Here is a 23,303-nt window from a genome sequence, read left to right as displayed (position 1 = left end):
GTTTAAAGATGTATGTTTGTGCATATAAACAGCTTAGAATAAACAGAGGAGAATGCATGGTTCTGTTGGTTCTGCAGAACAGGACCCAGCGGACCCCCAGGTCTCTCATCTGCACTGTGCGGTTGGGAGAGTGACCCTATTCATCGTCCAGGGCCATTTTATACAAGGGACGTAATACCCGTATTCTGGTACCTGCAGGGGCTCCGGGAATGAACACCCACGGACGACTCTATTATTGTTTTTCTTGTATATACCTGCACTCTTTGAATTCTTAAAACAAATATGCAATACCTTTAAAATTATTTAATCATCATAACTATACAGTATACACCACTAACATGTACATATGCATTAAGCACCAAGTATAATATTACTTGCAATTAGATTTTTAAATTTTCTATTTTATAAGAATATAATTATTGTAATCATTTTGCTAAAATCATATGCAAGAAACTTGTTACTACTTACATGACTCTTATTTATAACTTAAAAACAATGTATACACATAGTTTTCAGCAAACCAAAGGATACCTTAATCCAGCGCATATTTCTCCAGTCTTATAATTGCCATAAGAAAGAGAACTGTGGACAAACACCCGTTTCTGCAGACACATGAAGACTGTAAATCACACGCATCCCTTGGGCTGCAGACGGAAGAGGGTGTGTTGTCCTGCATGACACTGACCCTTCTGCCAACCCTGGGAGGGTGCTGGCAATGTGTCCAGACTGCCCTCTGTAAAATTAAGATGTATATTTTTTTCCTCAAAGAAGGTTCCCCATAAAAACTCTGATGATCATATTCTTGAAGAGGTCAACTGTATTTATTATGTATCTGTCTATAGTCATCTGTAGACCTAATGTTTTGTGTTTGGGGCACCTGAGTAAACTGCTTCTAAGAACTGAAAGCAGATTTCTCTAGAAAGAAATGTTATGATCAGTACCTTAATGGATTACAGAGGAGGTACACAAAGCACCTAAGCAAAAAAGAATAGATTCAAGTTCAGCAAGACTAGGATGGACCAATAAACAAGTTCCCAAATCTAAAGATCAAGATGGCATCACTTAAGATGGACTTAGTCAGACATGGAAACAGCAAAGGGAAAGTCCTACAAAGAAAAGTTGGTGGTAACCACCTACACACCGGCAAGGCCAAGAGGTGTTTTAGCCAGTGGACTGAGATCTAATGGACAGATGGGTGGACAGGTGCACAATGAAAAGAGCGGACACATTTCTGAATCCAGCGGGCAAGTCACGCCTTCTCAGAAAAAAAGGAATCAAACTACCTTAGCATGATGCATTAGAACATTTAAGGAATCTCATTCTCTCTGTTCTGACCCCACGTTCAAACCACTTTGGATTGCCACTTGGCTTCCTAAAGGATTGTGACCACGCTGAATGCCAATATTCTGATGCTTATAACTAGAATGTATGTTTGCAGATCAATAAAAAGGAATTCAGGTTTTATATATCAATCACATTGGCTTGGTTAATAAGATCTGGATTCTGATGAATCCATTTTCACTTGCTTTTGAGTCTGTGAGGTCAATGACCAAACGCTGGACTGTGATAAATTCAAGGAGAGGCTTCTTGGAAAATGACTTCCCTTTAAAAGTACCCATTCCTATGTGACCAGTTTAAATTCTAATTCATATTTTAGTGACCTTCACAATACATTGTCAGCAATCTTGTCAAATAACGAAATATCCAAAGTAAATATAAAGTGCACATAAAACAAACAAAAAAAACACATAAATTCTTTTTACATTTCTTTTTTTAAATATAAATTTATGCCAAATTACATTTTTGTTTTTAAATATAAATTTATTCCAAATAACCCTTCCTGGGCTACTAAACTTTCAAAAATTATTTTTACCTATGTGATTGATTATTAAGGTTTAGCGATCCGGTCTGGTACATCTCTTCCAACTGTTTCCTGTTTCCAAAGTATAATGCAAGGTCTGTGGCAATGATGGCTTTGCGGATGATCTCAAGCACCTGTTCGTATTCACTGGAGCTCAGGGTGGAGAAGATATTGTGCCCCTCCAACTAGGGAAAAAATACAAATAAACACCACCAATAACAAGCACAAGCTCCAATCTAATGACATTTCCAGTTATTTGAAACAACAGTCAGTCAATGGCATTCGGTCAGGACGGGTTTTGGGGGAACAAAAGGATAGTTTGAAATGACTGATGAAATTAATGTTTTGGTTTCTCTTCATGATACAACAATAAAGCTACCACTTAAATGAACTATTTAAACTACGTAACATTTCCCACCATAAAATCCCAGTGATTTAAATATACACCTAGTTTGGGGATATTTGTAGTAAGGAATTAAAGGACTGGAATATGTAAAATATTTAAGTAAAAGACTTTTCCTTTTAAACTAATTAAGAACTTCGGTAATTTTCCCATTATACTGGAAATTAATGGGCTTAAAAAGTCATCTATATCTTTGTCCACTTCTGCAAGCCTAATGATTAATAAACTATTTTCTCTGTATCATAGAAGAAAATGTCCCAGGACCAGAACATAAAATTTAGGCATATTAAAAACTCTTCCTACAGGCAAGAATGCTTTTACATAAAGCACAAATCCCTAAGGTGCAAAAACTGTAAGGCCATCCTGTATTCTGTCCTCATGGGAGATGGACCCAGCAGATCATCACCCTAAACAAGACCAAACACTGGTCATTTGAATTCTGTTTTCTCATAAGTATTCTTCTGTATATGAATCTTTTAAAAACTTTTTACAATAATTTCTTCCTCAGGATTTTAAGTTTTATTTGTAGTTGAGGTTAAAATGGGTCATTTTTGTTCAAACAAAAAAAGGTAGAGATTCAATTTGTGGGTTCATCGATTATGTTTTAATGATTCATTAGTCAACACAGTTGTACTATAAACCGATTTTTAATTGTTTCCGCTTGTCTTAAGCTACAAATACTGACTGATAAACTACATGACAAACTTGAAATTATTAAAGTATATTTCTTTACAAAATCAGACATCTCACTAAGATATTGTCTGCTTCCTATTACTCTGAAATAAGGTTGTATGTGCCACATTTATTTTCAGTTATCAGAATCTTCCTGTATTATTTACTTTTAAGGTATTATATTTATATTTAAATTATCCTATGATAAATGGAGTTAGTTCTAGTTGGTTCTTTCTCAGACAATGATAATAGTAAGGACATGTTTGTAGAATGCTCTAAGCATTATAAAGCACTTTCAAACACATGATTGCACTTTCAAATTATAAAATTTAAATAATCTTTGATATCTAATTGAAACGAAGTATTTGCTGAAGCATTAACAACATTTGTATTTGACTAAAGAAAAACTGCAGTACTTATATAAACTGGTTATTTCCGTAATTTTTAGTAATGTAATCTCATTTGAAGCAGCCTTTATAAATAAAATAGGGCCAAAGAGGTGGACATGATAAGGACAGGACTTCAGCTCAACACAAGGAAAAACCATCTAAATGTTCAGAGTTACCAGGTGAACTATGCATGGGATGCTGTTTGCGGAAACATTCAAAACACACGCTGGTTAGTAACTGCTGGGGGACAAGGGGCGGGGATTTAATCACTGGGAAGGTAATTAACTTCCAAGCCCCTTTCAACCTCAACTCTAAACTTGTATTGTACAAAGTTACAAGAAAGAAATCTTGACTCTGACTTGTGCTAAGAAAGCTGCTTTGCTTGGATCATAACTCCAGTAAAGCAGCTGGCCTCTGCTTCAGTGCTTAATGCCTTGTGACCTGGGATCCGACCACATAAACAAGTTCCACATTGGATGTGTTTGGCTGGTACTCACGCACACATCTGCTCTTGGCAGGTCATCTGAAGAGGAATCACGTGTGATATATATTTATATGATTTATTCTCTCTATCACCAACAAACTATTAAATTACAGCACATAAGATATTCTCACATACTGTCGGATTTTACGTTTTCACCTCTCTAAAATAGGGACTCCTTAGCCTGGGTTCCAGGGACCACAGAGTGATGAACTCGCTACAACTGTGTGTAGTATGTTGAGTGTGTCATCCATAAACACATGTTTTCATCAGATTCTCAAAGGTGCCCATGATATAAGACAAAGTCAGACCCGTTTTAAAGGATCTGTGTATTCTGCTATTTCAGATTCATTATTTCTTTTTGTACTTTACTTTTCGATATTAAAGGGAAACTAGGTGGAAAAGTTCAGCAGTGAACCTTTATAATGAACAGCTTGACTACTTCCTTCAACATTTTACAAGAGTAAAGGGAATAAGTGATAAACAAACAATAAATGGCCCCTTCCTTTCAAGAGAATATAGTATATATTTATCAACACTTTGCTCCTACCAAAACAAAAGACAATAAGGGAGAAACAGCAAACCAGCACAGCAGATAAACAGCTGAAAATGCTTTGAAAGCTCCAATATCACATTAGTTAACAGCCTAATAAAACCTCATAAAATAATAAGATGCTTTTATATACCAACTGATAAGTTTATTATAACTAATATTCCAGGTTATGTTGTTTAAAGTTTATATTAATTCAAGGCAGTTGATCCCATGTTGTATCAATCAAGCATAAAATAACAAGTATTTTATACCCAGCAATGTTTCTACAGTCCCAAAATAGGTAAGGAGCATATAATTCTTACGTCTGTGAAAGCTTACGAGTAGGCTCTGTTTGTAAAGGCTCAGCTGCTTAAGTAGCTGAGATTTGTGAGATGTGTACGAGAGAATATAAACAACGCTGAAATGGTCCTGATGCTGAGAGACTTCTCGGGGACACACTTTACGGTCGTTAAAGTGGATGGTCTTTAAGGTCCCTGCTAACTCTCACACATGATGGGTCTAAGGATTCTCAGCATTCTGACTCACTGTTGGAGCACTGCTTTCTTTCCATAGCTGTATCTTTCCCACTACAAAATGAGGAATGTATGTCTCATTGAGCAGATATTCAGTCTGTAGTGTTTCACTTTGGGTAAGGATATTAGTAGCTTAGTACCTACTATATCCAAGGTCCTAAACAACGTAAGTTCATTTTTTTGAGGCGTTCACTGTTCAGTGGTACACAAAAAATAGAGTGGCATGGTCCCCACGAATGAGGTAAGTGAAGACCATGGGAGCACATGGGACGCTCTTCTTGGTGGCGACATGATTTCTGAAGGACCAGCTGGAGGAACAGAGGAGAGCATGAGACCCTGAGCATTTGCTGGAAGCACAGACACTTCCGTGCAGCTGAGGCAAATTTAATACAGAAATGGGAAGAACTAAAGTAAAAGTTTTTTAAAAGGCCTGGATGCAGGACTTCCCTGGTGGCGCAGTGGTTGAGAGTCCACCTGCCGATGCAGGGGACACTGGTTTGTGCCCCGGTCCAGGAAAATCCCACATGCCATGGAGCGGCTGGGTCCGTGAGCCATGGCCACTGAGCCTGTGTGTCCGGAGCCTGTGCTCCGCAATGGGAGAGGCCACAACAGTGAGAGGCCCGCGTACAGCAAAAAAAAAAAGGCCTGGGTGCAGAACTGAAATATAATATGGAAAGTAATAAGGAGCCACTGAGGATTACGGAGGTGGCTTTTAGAGCAGTCCCTCTGGCAACAGCGTGCATTGAGGTGGGTCAGAACAGATGCAGAAGGGTGGATGATCAGTCTTTCCTCAGCACGCATTTAAAATATTACCATTAATCATACGTAATTCTCCCCAAAGCCCTACTGTGCTGAGCTCTACAAAAGAGATTCTCCTGGAAGGGCTTTGGAGCTCAGATTTCAGTATCTGCATGCCAGCCAGTCCAGGTCTCACTCCCCAGCAGCCCTGGCCCTACTGGGCTGTGAATCACTGTCACAGGGGCAACAGGCGGAGGCTGAACCATTCTGGGGCTTCAGGATGAAAAAAGTCAATGACACAACTAGTTGCTTCAAGCATTCACAACAATGATGCCTTTAAAAGATACATAATATTTATTTTGACATTTAATTGTCCACTGCATCAAACCATATACTAGGAAACATGAGAGTACTGTAATTAAGACACAAGTTTTGGAGTCAAACAACTCTGATTTTTAATATCCTCTGCCCCCTACTAGCTGTGTGACAATGAGCCAGTTACTTAACCTCTTTGATGCACATTACTCTTATGTGTAAAATGGAAATGAATAATAATACTTGTCTCATAGGATACCATAAAAATCAAATGTACTGATACGTGTAAAGTTCTTCAGTTTCTGGTATATAGGAAGTACCTAATAAATGATGAAATGATTACCGTGATGATGGTGATGATGATAAAACCTACCAGTAGAACTTCTGCAGTCAGAGTTGAAACAGGGAGAGAGAGAAGGAGAAACAAGCAAACAAACCGATACGCCCAGAATTGAATTGGACCGCCAGAGAACACTTCTATTATTTAGAGTACATCTGTAGAAAAGGATAGATTTAGGCTAACCTCTGTAATAACTAATACAGTTTAGTCTAGAAGTAAGGACAGTGTTGAGTGTAAGTACCACGATTTTGCTATAATTGCAACAGACAACGGTAAATTCTACCCACTGCAGATGGATTTGGCTGTGTCACAGAAATGCTACTGCTATAAAACGTAATGAAAATGTCATGGGATCCCAAAATGTTGGGCTAAAGATAACTTTTTAAAAATGTAAACATATTTCAAAAGCACTAGATGATTTAGGATTAATGGAATGATGAGAAATTTTTCTTAATTATGAGAATAACCATTCCTAATTGGTCTGTTTTCTAAAATTTTGACTTCTGCGTACCTAACGTAGGGTATTCACAGAAGGCAAAAGACAGAAAGAGGGTAGCTTCAATATTCAAAATAATCATTATCTTATTATGAAATATAATTTGACTATTAAAATGAACATTAATTACGAATATTAAATAAAGGAATGTTCAATGAACATTAAAATGGATTTAATATTCTAATGCTAATGGTTCTATCACCATTGCTAAATAAAAATACATGGGTAAGTTTTAGGTCAGAACACAAAGCTTACCCACCATCTTGTCACTGTCCACATAGAACAGTCTCCTTACCTGAAGTCATTCCACTTACGCTCCACCACCGAGCCACCTACACGCTTTGTCCTAAGGAGACATATCTACTCAGTTTCCCCTAAATAGAACATGGCAGTTACCAGTCGCCAAACGTTGCACACATTGTTTTGCCTTCTCTGACTCTTAGGTCCACATTCTTATCTTCACGTGACCACCACCCCCCATGTCAACAGACCCGGCAGCAGGCCTGCGGGGTGGAGATGAACGAGGGGCAGCAACTGTCCTCACCGGGCTTACAATTCAGAGGACGGGAAGGCTAAACTCACAAACAGAGAATTTCAATACCACGTGAGAACTCTAGAATACGTGTATATTTAAGGGACTTGGGGGCCACATGGAAAAGGCACACAACTGTGCCCCAGTTATGTGGAGACGTCATAAAATACTTTCACTGGAGGAGGTACTGCCTGAGCTGAGCCTTAAAGATGAGGAGAAGCTGGCCACCAAAATAGAAAACTCTAGACAATGCAGAGTTAAGAAATGGTCTGGAACTGCAAAAATACAGTAGATACAGTAGTCCTGGAACAGGCAGAGGCCATTTATAAAAGACTTGTGCATCAATTAAGAAACAGAATTTATTCTGGAGGCCATGGGACCCACTGGTGGATTTTAAAAAGGAGAATAACATGTTCAGACATATATTTGGAAGATAAATTTGAGAACCACAAGTTTGGGGAAATGGTGATCAATATGGGGGAAAAGGCAGTCAAACAGACAACGTCTAATGAAGGCACAATTTGGGATGTCACTCGGGAAAGGTCCTTGATGGACATGTAGGAGACTGTACGCTCAGAGGGGCCAGTTCAGCATCCACTACAGGTGCCAAATGGGAACTCCGTCTCCCCTGAATGCCCCTCACGGCCTGTAAACAGCCCCGGGCCCCAGTCACCAGGAAAACAGTCCTGAGGCCCAACGTTGAGACAAGGGGCAGCTCAGCAAAAGTTAAGAATCTGAACCTATCTTTCCTCTAGATGCTTTCACACATCTCCTTACTTCATTCCTGACTTAGTCTCCTCCCACTGCCCACTCGGGGCCGGGGGGTGGGGAGGGTGGGAACTGCCCACTGCATCTTTCTCCCTGTGACGGAAGTGAAGGCAAGTGTGAACGAACATACACCCTCCCTGCCGTGCTGCACCGTGAACAGTTCTGTGCTCGTGTGTGAAGGACTGAGGTTAGCTTTTAAATATACACCCCCTTTCTGTTTGCTGAGGTTGCTGTGGTCACACAGGGGGCCTCTTCCCCACACTTCCCCAGTCGCCCAGATTATCCCATAAGTAATTGCGGCAACAACACTGAAAGCCAGCAGTCGGGTTAACAAGACTGTGGTCTGTAGACACACACACAGAGCCACACACACACAGCTTTGAGGAGGCCTCATGGGGAGCCATCTCTAACCATCATGGTGAATTTTTTTATCTCCTCTTTGGCCACGTGGCCAAAGGATGAATTGTTCCAGGACTGCGCTCCTCTGTGCAGCCAGAGCTCTGAAGGCTGCCTGCGGAGGTGAGGACACCGAAGGAGAGGCCCTCACTACCGTGCCCACTGGGAAGACAGACCTATCAGAGGGGTCTGTGTGACGTCATGACATATTGTTCTGTCTGATAATTCAGTGACTGGATGTTGAAATTAAATTTTACCCTCAGCCAAGGATATCACCTTAATTGGTCAAGTCTGGAGGTGTCCTGACAAAACTTCAAACTGGCAGGGCTTGGTGACTGGAGCTGGAGGCAGGGTGAGGGGGAAGGGCTCTAACAGGGTCACTGACCTGTGGGATGTAAAGTAACTCAGCACAATTTTGGCCACACTGAATGCTAAGCACAGTTCAAGCGTTTGGAAACAGAACCTTATGGTACCCCAGGCTGACGCACAGGTGTGAGAGCCACAGCCTGTTAGGATGGCTGGGACCCCAGGAGGCCGGCCAGGTGGAGAGGCAAGAAGATCAGCTTGAGGGCGGAGCTGTGGACACAGCAGGCATTTGTGCTTTTGTTATCACTGTCCCCCGGGCCTGAAACGTGTGCTGGCAGCTGCGAGGCAGTGAATAAATATATTCGCTATTGAAACGAATTTCAAGAGGCAGTTAGATGGATCTGAGAAGCCAAACTCAGAGGAGTTATCATGAGCATGTACAATCAGCAGATTCTAGAGATTTCCAGGAAATGAAGGAGCCCTCCGCCATTCTCCTGCCCATGAAGATGGGGCCATGAGTTTATGCCCCCTATGTTTCTCCCTGTCACAGCTCACACAGGAGGTGTTGGTCAAGCCAGGATACAGATTCAGATTTTAACTGGTGGGCTGAACCTGCGGCCATGACGGTTCTTCTAGCCGGCTTCCCATCCCACTCGTCTGTGGAGAACCTCACCTTTCCAAAGACACAAGAACACAGGTGCCCTTATGTCCCCCGCCCCGACCAGTGACTGAAATGCCTTCTCTAATACTCGAAATCTAACTACCCTCCAACAACTCTGTGGACGCCAAGAGCGTGCTTGAACTTAATTCACTGCCTGAGTTCCAGTGATGACGCTCTGATCATTCTAGGAACACCGCATCGTGTAACACGGAGCCCCTCACGTGGCTGAGGGTTTGCTGAAAATGGGACAAACTGCTCTGTGCCATCTCCACTGTCAACGGCAGCAAACGGAGCAAGCCTTCCTGCCAGAAGTCTTCCTTGGCTGGGTCAGACCCTCTCCATCCCTTCTGCTTTGTATCACTGCTGTATCACACGGTTTATGTCTTATTCCATCCAGCAGCAATGTACTTTGCAATCCTGGCCTCTGTAAAAACTATTTCTCTTATATTTAAAATAGGTTTTCTGAGGGAACTTTATGAAGGCTATTAAAATTCATTTGCAGATTAAATTGCCAGAAATGCTGTCATAGTCATATGTATGAATTCATTTAGGACACAGGATACGCATGGGACCCAGGGAGTCCTAATTATTTCTAAATGAAGGCATCCTGATGTCATTTCTGGCATATACCTTTCTTCCTGGGCAAGTAAATAGCCTAAGGGGAAAGTAGATATAAACTGTCATAAAGTTTTATAAATGTCTATTTACAAAAAGCATGTTTTAATGCATGTGTGTATATATACACCTATTATATACACACATATATAGGTACACACATATCTATATCATGCACACATATACAAACACACACATACATATACATATATCCACACACATCTTTTATCCTGCTTAAATTTCTAAGTACGTATGTATGTATCTATCTATCCAGCCAAACATACATAACATACATCATTTAAAAAATAAAGTATTGGTGCCAAGGAAACATTGGGAATGGTGACTACCTATTGCTTTCAGGGATAGGACCAGCTCGGGAGCAAGGGGGACATTCAGCCACCTGCCGGATATGACTCCGTATCTGACAGACCTTTCACTCTACGCCGCAGGTCATCAGAAGAGCACCTGCACTTCAGTAAGCTCACCATTTACCTTCTCAGTCCTGAGGAAAGGGGGCCTGACCACGTAAATGTTGCTGGGTTTTGAAAAGATCTGTGTGTGCAGTACTACCAATCACTGGGACAGCTGGGACCATGAGGCGCCACTAAGAGAAGCTACGGAGAGGAAAGAGCCCTGGGTGGTCAGGGGAGGCCTGGGCTACACAAGAAAGGAAACCTGCACCAAGTGGCAGACACCTTCCTGCTTCGCAAGTCGCCCACAGCCAGGCAGTGCTGAGGCCCTACCGGGGCTTTGCATAACAACCTTGACAATTCCAAATCCTTCCCGTAGACACGTAATCAGAAGATCTCATGAGATTTCTCTTCCTATTTTGAGGTGCTGACAGTGAGAGGAAGAAACGGGGTCCACTATTCTTAAGTCAAACACAGATCACATTTTAAAAATTGTCTGTGAGAGGAGTCAAAGCATTACGAGGCGATAGTTACGTAGTTAAGATGACTTTGAGAAAAGGTTTGAAGTGAAGAAGGAGCGTACGTATCTCACAGGGAAGGGAGACCTGTCAGCATCCAGATCAGTCACTAAGGACATCTTAAAAGCAAGAAAACTCAATTTAAAAACACACAAAAGAAAAAATAAAAGAACTTCAATGCACTTAAAGTCTTGTTTGCCTAACATTCAAGATTCGTTGTTCGACACATTCTGGTTCAGGAACATGATGATCTACATAGATTAAATTAACGATGTGAAACAAACTTAGCCTTAGGGTAGAAGGTACTTAAAAATCAAATGTGATTGCAAAATATATATAAATCTTTTAAAACAGGTTTTAAGATAAAATGTAGCTGCTGCTTCTAAAGAAAGCCAGAAGAATATCCCCCTTTTACGTATAAACCGTGGGTCTCTCTGACAAGACGACGTACACACGGGGCAGCGGGCAGGCACGTGGCCCTGGGCACCTCACCTGAAGGATGGAAACGGTCTGGGAGAAGTGGTGCTGCTCCATGGTCGACGTGGAGTATAGTGCTGCGAGGGGGTGGTCGAATTTCTGCAGGTAGCTGTTACTGAAGCCCCTGTGGTCCAGGTCATGGCACAGACACGCAATTAGCAGTCCCTTGCGCTTAAGGAGAAACCACAGTGCACAGATGTTCAAAACAAAGAAAGGGAACATGAGGAAAGTTACGGTTAGTATTCTTATCACACTGACTTCTGTCACTGATGCAGCCAACATGCTCATGAATGCCTGAAATAACAGATAATCTAAATTCTTTTTTAACCAGTTTCTTTGTCTTTCTGCTTATGAGCTTAACAATCAAATTATTCTTGAGTTTTCCTGATCGACTCTGGTAAAAAGTGTAGGTGGTATCAAATTAAAGCAAATGTTCCAAAGAATCACAGATGAAGCAAGTCTGCAAAAGGAGAGGACAGTATCAGTTCTTCACTCAAAAATCTATTCAATATTAAATTCTAACGATGTTACTGCTATCGTAAATGAGAAATATAGCAAGTAAATCATAAAGCATGTGAAAAATGGCAAATTGTATAGAAAAAGATAAAAGGAAGAGCAGGCTGAAGGGGACAGGGGAGAGGCGGGTGGCTGTGATGTACAGCAGTTAGGATGGGCCTCAGACAGGCAGAGGTGCAGGTGGGAGAAGGGGAGAAGCAGGCGGCTCCCGGGGGCGGGGGCGGGGCTGTCAGCCAGCGCGCATCCTGGCAGGGGAGCCGGCCCACGAGTCACAGGACCAGAGTCACATGACCAGGACTGACCACTGCAGGGGCTGCGGGGCGAGGAGGACAGAGAGGAACGTGAGGGCAGGGAGGGGTGGGGCGGGGAGGGTAAAGATCTTGTATTATTTGTGATCCAGGGACCCATGGCAGGGTTTTTAGCAGAGCAGTGACATCATCTAGCTGACGTTCTTTAAAGATCCCCACGCTGGCCACTGTATTGAGAACAGACTCCAGGAGGGTGGGAGAGACCTGGGGGAGGCTTTTGTCGTGACTCTGGCAAAACATAACAGAAGCTTAGACCAGGACGCTAGCAACGCAGGCTTAGGAGACACGACTAAAGTCTGGAAGATTCTGCAGGCAGAATCAACAGAGCTTTCTGGCAGGCTGGGCATGAGAAGAAAGGAGGGCAGGACGGCGAGCGGGGGAGGGGAAGCCAAGCCTGAGGGCCAGGTCATCAGCCTTAGACGCTGATGGACGGGGTCGTCACCGAGAAGGGAAAGTTGAAGGGGGAGCGGGCGGGAGCAGCGCTCGGGAATCGAGGGTGCTGGGGGTCCTGGGTGCCACGTGAGAACAGCGACGCAAAGAGGACAACTGAGCCCTGACCCTTGGACCCGCACGGCCCCTGGACCAGAGCATTTTCTGGGGCGGGTGATGGAGCTGGTTTCAGAGAAAAGGGGAGGAGAGGAATTGCAGGCGTCCAGCACAGCGGCTCCACCAGGGGCCGGCGGCAAAGAAGAGCCTAGAAATCCGGAGGGAGCCGAGCGGAGAGGCAGAGGCAGAGGGTGCAGTGAGGTGGAGGTCACAGCCTGCGACCTGCACGGGATGCAGAGCCTGCGGAGGACCCAGTGCGGAGGGAGCGAGTTAACGGAGTCGGGGGGAGGGAAGAACCGCGAGGGCAGGGACCTCTGAGACCAGGGCAACCGGCAGGGCGGCTCTGGACAGGAACCCGGACAGCATCGGATGAGGGCGTGAGGCCTGGGCGCGGAGCCCCACCGGCCGCGGGGCGGGCGCCTGCAGAAAGCCCCACAGGAGCACTGCGCCTGCGCCCCGCTGCTGCCTTAGTCTCGCCGAGCCACGCTGGTTTCTCCTGCCACCTAATGGGAAGGGAGGTCGCCCCGGGCACCCGCACCCCTAAACTATGCGGTAGGCAAGGGACCAACCCTAAGTGTTTGGAGGTCTTAAGACACTGAACTGTGTATGTTCTGGGGGTCGTTTTGTTTGGGGGCTGTTCCCATACTTTATGCTGCGACGTCAGCCATAATGAATCTGGTAAGAAATGTCAAGGTTGTAAAATCTGGCACAGTGGATAAAAGCATTCTAATTCCTTTTAACCTATTTTATTTGTATTGATGTTCGATAGTTTTGTCAAGTGTATGCCAGAATCACGCATCTGAAAATAACTTACAAAGTAATGAACTGCCTTTGCTAACTTTTCCTTTAAAAACATCAAAGGATCATTTCTAAAGCTCTACTAGAGATTACATATGCACCTTATAAAATATATTTTAAATACTTATGTATGTTATTTGGGGATTATTTTTAGCCAAAAGACCTGAAGTTTCTGGAGAAACAGAATGATATAATTCTAGAAACTTAAATGAAAGTCAATATGTAGTAACAAAACTTATCTCACTTGTCTTAAAATTTTTCAATTTTTGAATATAAATTTTAATATAATCCAAAAGAATAATTTCTATAATTCTCAAGCTTACAGGCTAACTTTTGGCAGAAAAGATAATAAAATTGCTTTCTTAAAAGGAAGTGAATGGAGAAATACTGAAATTTTCAAAAATACGGGGTTCAATGAGATGGAAAATTGTTTAGAAAAATTTATATTAAAAAAGAAGAAATTTCATCGTGTGTGTGTGTGATAAATAATAAATTATTTATTAGGCTAAGCCCCATCTAAAGACTATTAATTAAAACAGGGACGTTTTGACTCTTTCTTTACAATAGCATTTTTTTTCTAAAATTCATCTTTCAAGTTTCCCACCCAAATTGTGAATTTGGTCTGACAGGATGGAAAGGACAGGACTGGACCTCAGGGTTCTAGTGTTGGTGGACGTGACCTTGGGAGAAGCACAATTTCTTTATCACAGAGACGGCAGCTCCCTTTCTTCACGTGTCCTGAAGCAGGAGGAGAGAAGGGTGGATTCAAGTTAGGTCTTTCATAGGGCTGCTGGGACCTTGTGGAGAGAGGGCAGCGAGGCCATCAGGAAGGTCCCGCCTGGAAGGAGCACAGCTGGGGCGAAGGGGCCCCATTACCAAATGCGGGCTGGGCATTCAAGGAAGGGGCTCGACAGCAGTGCATGAATGGACTAGGCGTCCCCAAATCTTCTCTAAGTGTGTCACCAACTCCAAGTCTGTAAAGTCCGGTGAATCAGTGGAACATCGCCGAGCCCCTGTTCCCTTATGCTAGAGAAGATCAAATAAGCATTTATGTTTGAATTGTATTTAGTGCTCTGGGTTCTCAGATGGGTAGGATATGTCTCCATTATCCAGGGCATAAGGGCAAAGAGAACAATTCACTTTGTTTACATCCTTTCAGAAGAATTCAGCTTTAATAGGGAAGAAAGACTACAAAAATGAGTGTTTCCTTGAGGGATATTTTGATGAAGTTGGAATTTCTGTATCTACATTCCTTATACAAAATAATAGGGAAAATGCTTGGGTACAACAATTTAAAAAGTATGCTTCTGTGAATTTATGGAACCAAAATTTGTCCCGGAATGACACAGAGTTGCCTAACTATATCATAAATGTACTCCAGACATAGAGTTCTTCAACCCACTCAGGTTATTTGAAGCGGGAGAAAGAAAGCGTGTACACACCCACCTCGAGTTCGGAGAAGAGCCCGTGGTTGTTTTGGAGTATGGCGTACATGCAGTGTGCCACCGTGACAGCGTGCTTCCAGTTGTGGTAAGGGACCCGACGATAGTTTTTCTTCACAGACATGATAAAACGACACAACTTTTCAAGCTCAAAGCTGTGTGGAAAAGAAATCGTCATGACAGAAACTGGTAAAGAAGCAGTACGTTCCAGGAGGCCACTAGATGTGCACGTCTGTCCTGCACGCACTTGCACGGGTGAACACTTGCGCGGGGACGGGATGCAGGAGCGCGGGGGCCTCACTCACGAACCTCCCCACTCCTTCTCCAGCCACGTGACAGACGAAGACGTTGGTGGCTCGTGCTCTGGCACGGTAACAGGCCCACCGGGGAGCAAATCCCAGAATCATCTTGCCGTTACCCATCGTGAATGCCCACCACCTCTTCCTTAGCTTTCAAGCATCTCCTGCATCCCATTGTGCTCAACAGACAACAGCATATCATCATCCCGTTCAAGGGTATTTTTAGCTAAGTTTTTCCAGAAAGCATATTCAGATTCCCAAACTGCAAACATGCATACTATAAGAATTTCCTAGGTGAGTGATTATCCTTTCAAGAGGAATCCAAATTACCATGGGACACTCAAATTATTACGCGGTGGTAGCAGATGGCTATATCCAAACCTTGACGCAGTCCATGAAAGAATATGATGTATTTTATCATACAATATGGTTATACATTTTTATGTGTATCATGTGTTTACACGTATTTAAAGCCCCACCAACTCTCTCAGTGGATTTAAGGCAGCTTAAGACAAAGGCATATCAATATGAAACAGGGCTCCCCGAAATACCAAAGAGACGAGAGTCCATAAAACCTCTAAATACATATAACCTTTATCTTTCTCCATTGAAGATTTTCAGATGTCCCTGAAGCGTGAGGTATGTGATTTTAAGAGTTTCAACTGGTCATACTCTCAATTGATATCTAAGAAATAAGTGGCATTAGTTACCCTGTGTGCATCCTTTTGAGACAACAATTTATAAAAGTCACTGGTGGAAATAAGAGAAAACACAGAATTCAATAGGAAACAAGTGACAATTTAGTTCTAGAGATGCTAAGAGCCTCTATAAGCCACTTAATGACTAAATTAGTAAGAAAAGAGAAAAAGAAAATTATTCCTTGCATTTAAAGTATGTGTTTAAGCTGTAAAAAACAAAAAAAAAACAAACAAACAAAAAAACGGATACAAATTCATGAAAGGCCTCTAGGACAGGCCGCAAGGAGAGGACAGAGATTTGCAAGGAAAGGGCAACATAACTTCATTACTAACAAAGGACTAGACTTTGACTTAAGACACCTGTTTCTTTCACACTTGTTTTAACTGATATATCGAAGTTAAAGGTGAAAGTCGATGTTAAATGTGTATGTACATTCCAAAACACACCTAAAAACAGTATGCAATTATGTTGAGAAGTAACCCCTATCTCTTTTAGCTCCACCTATATTCTTCTGATCACCTGGTTAGACCTGGTTGTTAACCAAGGGGCAGCCTCTGAGGGAATCTAAAAAGGATGCACATTTGTCCAATAATCTTAGCTTTTTTAAATTTAAATATCTAGAAAAACAATTTCTATCTGGCATATTTAAGGTAATTATCAACCAAGGAAGTGGCGAGGCATTTAGATAGGGGAGGAGGATTTTAAAGCAAGGGTGTAGGTCACACATACCAGGCTGTCCCACAGGACCGGTGGACCATGTAGACAAAAATTCCGGGCCACATGTTTTCAAAGGGACCGATGTCAAAGTGGAACCTGAAATAAACAGAAAGCATAGGTCATGAGTAAATGTAATTAATTAGGATAAACATAAGAACAAGTAAAGGGAGTAACTGAACTTTTTGCCTATCAAGAGACTAAAAAAATCCTGGGAGTTCGGCCCCCCCTTCCTGCCTTTCTCAGTCACATCTCTGTTGTATTCAAAGGTTTCCAGGAGGAAATTCCACACATTCCCTCAGGAACTCAGTCCAAGATTTAAGCCATTGCTTAATGCTTTATTAAGCAATCTGTACAAATGGAATGTTGTGTTTGTTACCAGAGCAATGACAAAGTCCAAAATAATTATACCATGAGCCCTACACATACATTACACAACTCACAGATATGGGGGAGAATCTCATCTGAAATTTTCTGAGAGATGAAAATTAGTCTATTTCCTATTTTAATCCAGAGAAAATTTCATAAATATTAACATCCAAAGTTATTACCTATTTTTCATGTGCTAATTTGGTTACAAACATTTAACCCAAATAAGCAGAACGGGAAGGTATTAAAAGAGACCATTTTCCTCTCGTTACAGCACTTCTGACATCAAATGTGTGAGTTTTCCACACCAAGCAATCCTCCGGTTCTCCGCAGAAGCCAGCTGATTTCCTGCAATTCAGTTCAATTCTGTCACTCCCTGGAGTCAATGCAGACCCCAGAGGTTAGGGGCGCAGGCCCACAGGCTGCCCCCACTTGAACCGTCAAGCACAAGCCCAGGCCACCCACACTTCTAATCCATCGGCTGTCCCCACAACCCCTCCTCAGGTCAGATGATGCACTAGGACAGCTCCAGAACTCAGGGAGACACTTCGTTTACTATTACCGGTTTACTATGAGGCATACAACGCAGGAAGGGCCAAGCGAAAGAGATGCGCAGGGTAAGGTGGGGGGAGGGCTGTGGAGCTCCCATGCCTCTCTGGGGGCGCCCCCTTTATAGCACCTGATGCCTTCACCAACCTGGAAACTCGCCGAACCCCTTGGTTAGGGTTTTTTGGAGGCTCCAGTACATGGGTACGGTTGACTAATTCACGGATCACTGGTGATTAGCTTAATCCCCAGTTCTCCCTGGAAAGGAGTCCAAGGGTAAGGCTGACTTCCAACCCTCTAATCATATGCTGGTTTCTCTGGCAACTGGCCCTCAGCCTCCGAGAGCCACTCAGAAACTCAGGGTGGCTAAAAGAGGTTTAATATGAGTAACAAAAGATGCCTCTCTCACCCAGATCACTCAGGGAATTACAAGAGTAAAAGGAGCTCTGTGCCAGGAACTAGCTACAAAGACTATAGTCATATATTTCTTATTATATCACAACATATACTATATATATATATATATATACATATATATACATATACACACACATGTACACACACTATATAATACATATACTGTTAAAAGATAAACTGAGGCATATTAAAAATCTTAAGAGTTTATTTGAGCAAAAACCCATTTGAATAGGGCAGCACCAACTTAAAGCAGTTGAGTGCTTTGGTGACAGGAGCCATGGAAACACATCTAAACAGAAGATGCAAAGAAAAGAAATTATTTGATTGGCTACAGCTTAAAGCCTAGTTGGCTGTTCAGAACTGGCTGTCCTTAGCATTTCCATCTCGTTACCTTGAGGCATTTACAGGTTTAGATTTATAGGTTCGTTTACTAGGCCACCAGGGCATTAAAGTCACATCAGTCTAACGGCCTCCTTGTTTAATTAATTTAAGAATACTCTATTTCCAAGTATAAATAAATATCAGCTTTGGATCACTTCTGAAGATTTTTTATGTAGTTATATAGTGTTGGCTTGTACTTCTAATGGGCAGGTCCTACCACCAGTAACAAATACATTAGCATAGGATTAGAAACAAAGTGTGAAAGTTGAACTATTTATTACTAAATTCTCAGATTTAATTTGTAAATTTAAAATTATATGGAAATGAAAACTTTCAGCTATCTGATATTAAATGTCATTTTGAATATTAAATATTACATAGTGTAAAGCGTGCAAAAGACTAAAGAGAAAAGCTAACATTTAGGTTAAATCATTTCAAAATGGTGTTCAGACTTTTTTGTTTTAAGATAAAAAGATCTGGCCTTTCCTTCCTTCCAAGGGGAAAATGGCAACACAAGAAACCACACATGTAATAGATATTTATGATTCTAATTCTAGAACCCATTTCACTTTAAATTCAGTCAAATTAAAAATCTGTTCCTGAAGAAACTGACAAGACAAAACTCTCACAATTCAATTTCTTTGCAAAGACGGGCGGGAAGGTTGAAATGCATGAGGCCTTGCCATTCCTCTGAAGTACAAATGCTATGGTAGGACAGCTTCTCCATGGTGACCCGGTAAATGCACTCCGAATGACGAATTCTATGATACATCTGGAAAGCAAATCCAACAGGGAAAAAATAAAGAATGTTTAAAGTAGTTTTGTCATTAAAGTTCAGAATTTGGTATAAAAAAAATCAGAACTATAATTGGATTCACTGTTACTTTCCATTAGCTACTATTACTATATATATATTTCCATATACACTGAAGATATCCATGACACATGTGACTTTGAAGATACAAATAGTTTTTAAAAAAATTTTTAAACAACCTAAACAACCTAAGTGTCCATCATCGGATGAATGGATAAAGAAGATGTGGCACATATATACAATGGAATATTACTCAGCCATAAAAAGAAACAAAATTGAGCTATTTGTAATGAGGTGGATGGACCTAGAGTCTGTCATACAGAGTGAAGTAAGTCAGAAAGAGAAAGACAAATACCGTATGCTAACATATATATATATATATATATATATATATATATATATATATATATATATATATATATATATGGAATTTAAGGGAAAAAAATGTCATGAAGAACCTAGGGGTAAGACAGGAATAAAGACACAGACCTAGTAGAGAATGGACTTGAGGATATGGGGAGGGGGAAGGGTAAGCTGTGACAAAGTGAGAGAGTGGCATGGACATATATACACTACCAAACGTAAAATAGATAGCTAGTGGGAAGCAGCCGCATAGCACAGGGAGATCAGCTCGGTGATTTGTGACCACCAAGAGGGGTGGGATAGGGAGGGTGGGAGGGAGGGAGACGCAAGAGGGAAGAGATATGGGAACATATGTATATGTATAACTGATTCACTTTGTTATAAAGCAGAAACTAGCACACCATTATAAAGCAATTATACTCCAATAAGATGTAAAAAAAAAAAAGAAGAAAAAGATCAAATTAATTTTAAATTATATTTAGTTAACACAGTATATCCAAAATATTGTCATTTTAATGTGTGATCAATATAAACATTATTATTGAAAAAAATTATATCTCCTTTTTAAAAGACTTATTAAATTCCGTAACAAATGTCTTTTTGCCGGACATCATCTCTGGGTAGAGAGATTACCTGGTACCTTATTCTCAGACTCCCAGCCACCAGAATGGTGAGAAATAAATGTCTGCTGTTTATAAGTCACCTAGTCCATGTATTTTGTTATAGCAGCACAGATGGACTGAGACAGAGACTAAATGAGACAAGAGTTAAGATATTTTTTTCTATGTCTCCTTTTAAAAATATTTAGCTTAATTCTTGGTGATCTCAAAGTCCTCTAGTCCAGGGAGTTTGAAAAATGTTTGATTGTAAAGTTCTTTACTGGTAAGATAAATTTAAAGATGCATGCATAATAAACGTATACTTCTTCAGCAATTATATGCACATGCACTGTGCTAATATATTGTTTATATTATGAAACAAGCTAAAATAGAAATTTTAAAAGATAAAAATAAAAAGTACATATTTTTAAAATATTTTATTTACTTAGTAAACAAGACTCTTTTTGTTCATACTAAACAATTATATATTTTGAAATGAAGCATTGTAATTGTATGTTATAAACTGTCAAGTTTTTTCTTTACTACTTTGTGAGATGGTGGCGTCAAGTTTAATAGTTAGAAACAGTTGTACTATTGGAGAATGTGCCAAAAAGTATGCGGATCCAGATGGAATAAAGGTAGTATTGACTGTTCTTAAATATCACACTTACAGTTTTGCTCCCTAATGACTAACTTTTTTGACTGAAATTCAGATAAAATTCCATTTTCCCTGATGTAAATCAGTTAATCTTGCATCTTTATATATTATCAATCAGGTTCAAAACCAATGACACTCAATGAAATTATTCATGGGGAAGATTTTAATAAATTAAAAGCTGTTTCATAAAATAAAATTTTTTTAAAATTCAACTTTTGAAGACAGAGAGGGGAAAGGAAATAAAAAACAGGTGGAACAAACAAAACAAATAACAAGTTGATGGACTTATACCTAAACATAAAATGTGCCTGGTCTAAATATCCCTATTAAAAAGAAAAAGTTAACTGGTTGAATAGAACAGCAAAACCCCAACTCACGCTGTTTACAGGCATCCTACTTTAAATATAAAGACTCAAATAGGGTAAAAGTAAAAGGCTGAAAAAGATATTTAACATTTAACACCAGTCTAGAGAAAGTGGGAGTGGCTGTACTTGTATCAAATAAAGTAGATTTCAGAGCAAAGACTATTACCAGGGATAAAGAAGATCATTTCAAAATGATAAAGGGGTCAGTTCATCAGGAGAACATCATACTCCTAAGTGTATATGGTCGGTTGGTTTTCAACGAGGGTGCAGGGGCAAGTTAGTGGAGAAAGAAGTCTACACAACAAAGGGAGCTGGATCAAAGGGCACCGGTAGGCCAAATAAACAAACAAATGTTGATCCTTCCCTTGTACCATACACAAAAATTTACTCAAAATGTAAAATTATAAAACTTCTAGAAGACACCATAGGAGAAAATATTTGTGGTCTTAGGTTAGGCAAATATTTCTTTGATACAATGCTGAAAGCATGATCATAAAAAGAACAAATCATAAATTAGACTTCTTCAAAATAAGAACTGCTCTTAAAAAGAAACTGTTAAGAGAATGACAAGCCAAACACTGGGAGCAAATATTTGCAAATAAGCAATCTGATAGATGAGTTGTATCTAGAATATATAAAAGAACTATTAAAGCTCAATTTAAAAAAAACAGACAATCACAAACAAAAAATAGGCAAACGATTTGAGAAGACACTTCACCAAAGAAGACATGGAGATGGCAAATGTGGAGAAACTGGAACACACACAATGATATTGGGAATGTACAACCACTTTGGAAAACGGTTTGGCAGTTTCTTAAACATCCCCTCACCAGATGACCCCACTGTTCTAGGGATTCACTCAAGGGAAATTAAAGCGTATGCCCACACAAAGACGAGTGCAGCTTTATTTGTAACAGCCCAAAATGAAATAGCTCAAATGCCCATCAACAGGTGACTACATAAACAGCTCATATCCATTCAATGGAATACTCAGTAATAAAAAAGAATGAACTATGTACACACGCAATGTCATGGATGAATCTCAAAATAATTGTGCTAAGTGAGAGAAGCCAGGTAAAAAGGAACACTGATTTTATGATTCCAATTATAAAAAATAGTTCTAGAAAATGCAAAGTAAGTTATAGAAAGTAGGTCAGTGGTTACTTGAAACTGGGGGATGAAGATGAGGAGGGTCCCATGGGAGGGATCACAAAGGGGCCACAGAAACTTGAGGGGGTGATGGCTACATCTGTCATCTTGATGTGGTGATGCTTGCACTGGGCTGTGTGCATATACACACATCAAACTGTGTGCTCTAAATGCACGCAGTTCACTGTATATTTATAAACCCCAGTAAAGTTTTTTTTTAAAGTTTTCTCCCAGTCTTTGTAAAGGTATGTGATAATTTGTATATGTGACACATAAATTTCAGCAAAAAGTCATATGATGGTGATGAAAGCATCCGTTTTCAAAGTACTCTATGGCAATAGTTTATTTGGAAAAGCAATTATCTTCTTTTTCAGTGTTAATGTGACTTGCAATTTGAAAGTTCAGATTAAATGCTTATTTCTTTGAATACGTCTTCTAAGTAACAAAACATTGTCATTTGTCATCAGAAAAGATCAGCAATTTGGAGTTACCTTTTTGTGAAAGAAATATGTGTAACTAATCAGTGAATTTAATAACTATTCCAAGTACTTTGCCTCATAGCAGCAAATCCTTGGTAGTACAATGGAAATGAATGTACATTGCAAAGCTGTCCTCCTGATATGGTTGAGGAAAAGCCAGGATGGGGCTTAAAAGTGCAGGCTGGACACCACTGTCACCTCTTCCTCCTTGTAGAAGGCCCACTCTGTCACAGGGAACTCCACACCCTGGACAAGACACAACCACCTGATGCATGAACAGGATGAAAGCTCCATCCGTGTATGACCAATCAAGAAACTGTAGTTTCTTTAATATCATTTACCTAAAAGAAGTTCTCACATTTTCCTCCTACCCCTCAATGGACTGTCACTTGCCTTCC

The 23,303-nt window shown here is 40.7% G+C and overlaps 1 protein-coding gene across 1 annotated transcript in view; it reads right to left on the bottom strand.

Moving 5' to 3' along the window:
- Positions 1–23,303, bottom strand: part of PDE10A (phosphodiesterase 10A) — a 305,607-nt gene that overhangs the window by 33,820 nt on the left and 248,484 nt on the right. Inside the window, 5 exon segments of the mRNA XM_082634372.1 lie at positions 1,874–2,046; positions 11,459–11,614; positions 15,058–15,208; positions 16,781–16,864; positions 19,108–19,250. Of these exon segments, the coding sequence (XP_082490498.1) occupies positions 1,874–2,046; positions 11,459–11,614; positions 15,058–15,208; positions 16,781–16,864; positions 19,108–19,250 (707 nt within the window).

Source organism: Mesoplodon mirus (assembly GCF_964341445.2).
Source record: "Mesoplodon mirus genome assembly, chromosome: 10".
NCBI classification, from domain to species: domain Eukaryota; kingdom Metazoa; phylum Chordata; class Mammalia; order Artiodactyla; family Ziphiidae; genus Mesoplodon; species Mesoplodon mirus.
Note: the sequence above shows the minus strand (reverse complement) of the source record. Positions and strands in the feature narration are given on the sequence as shown.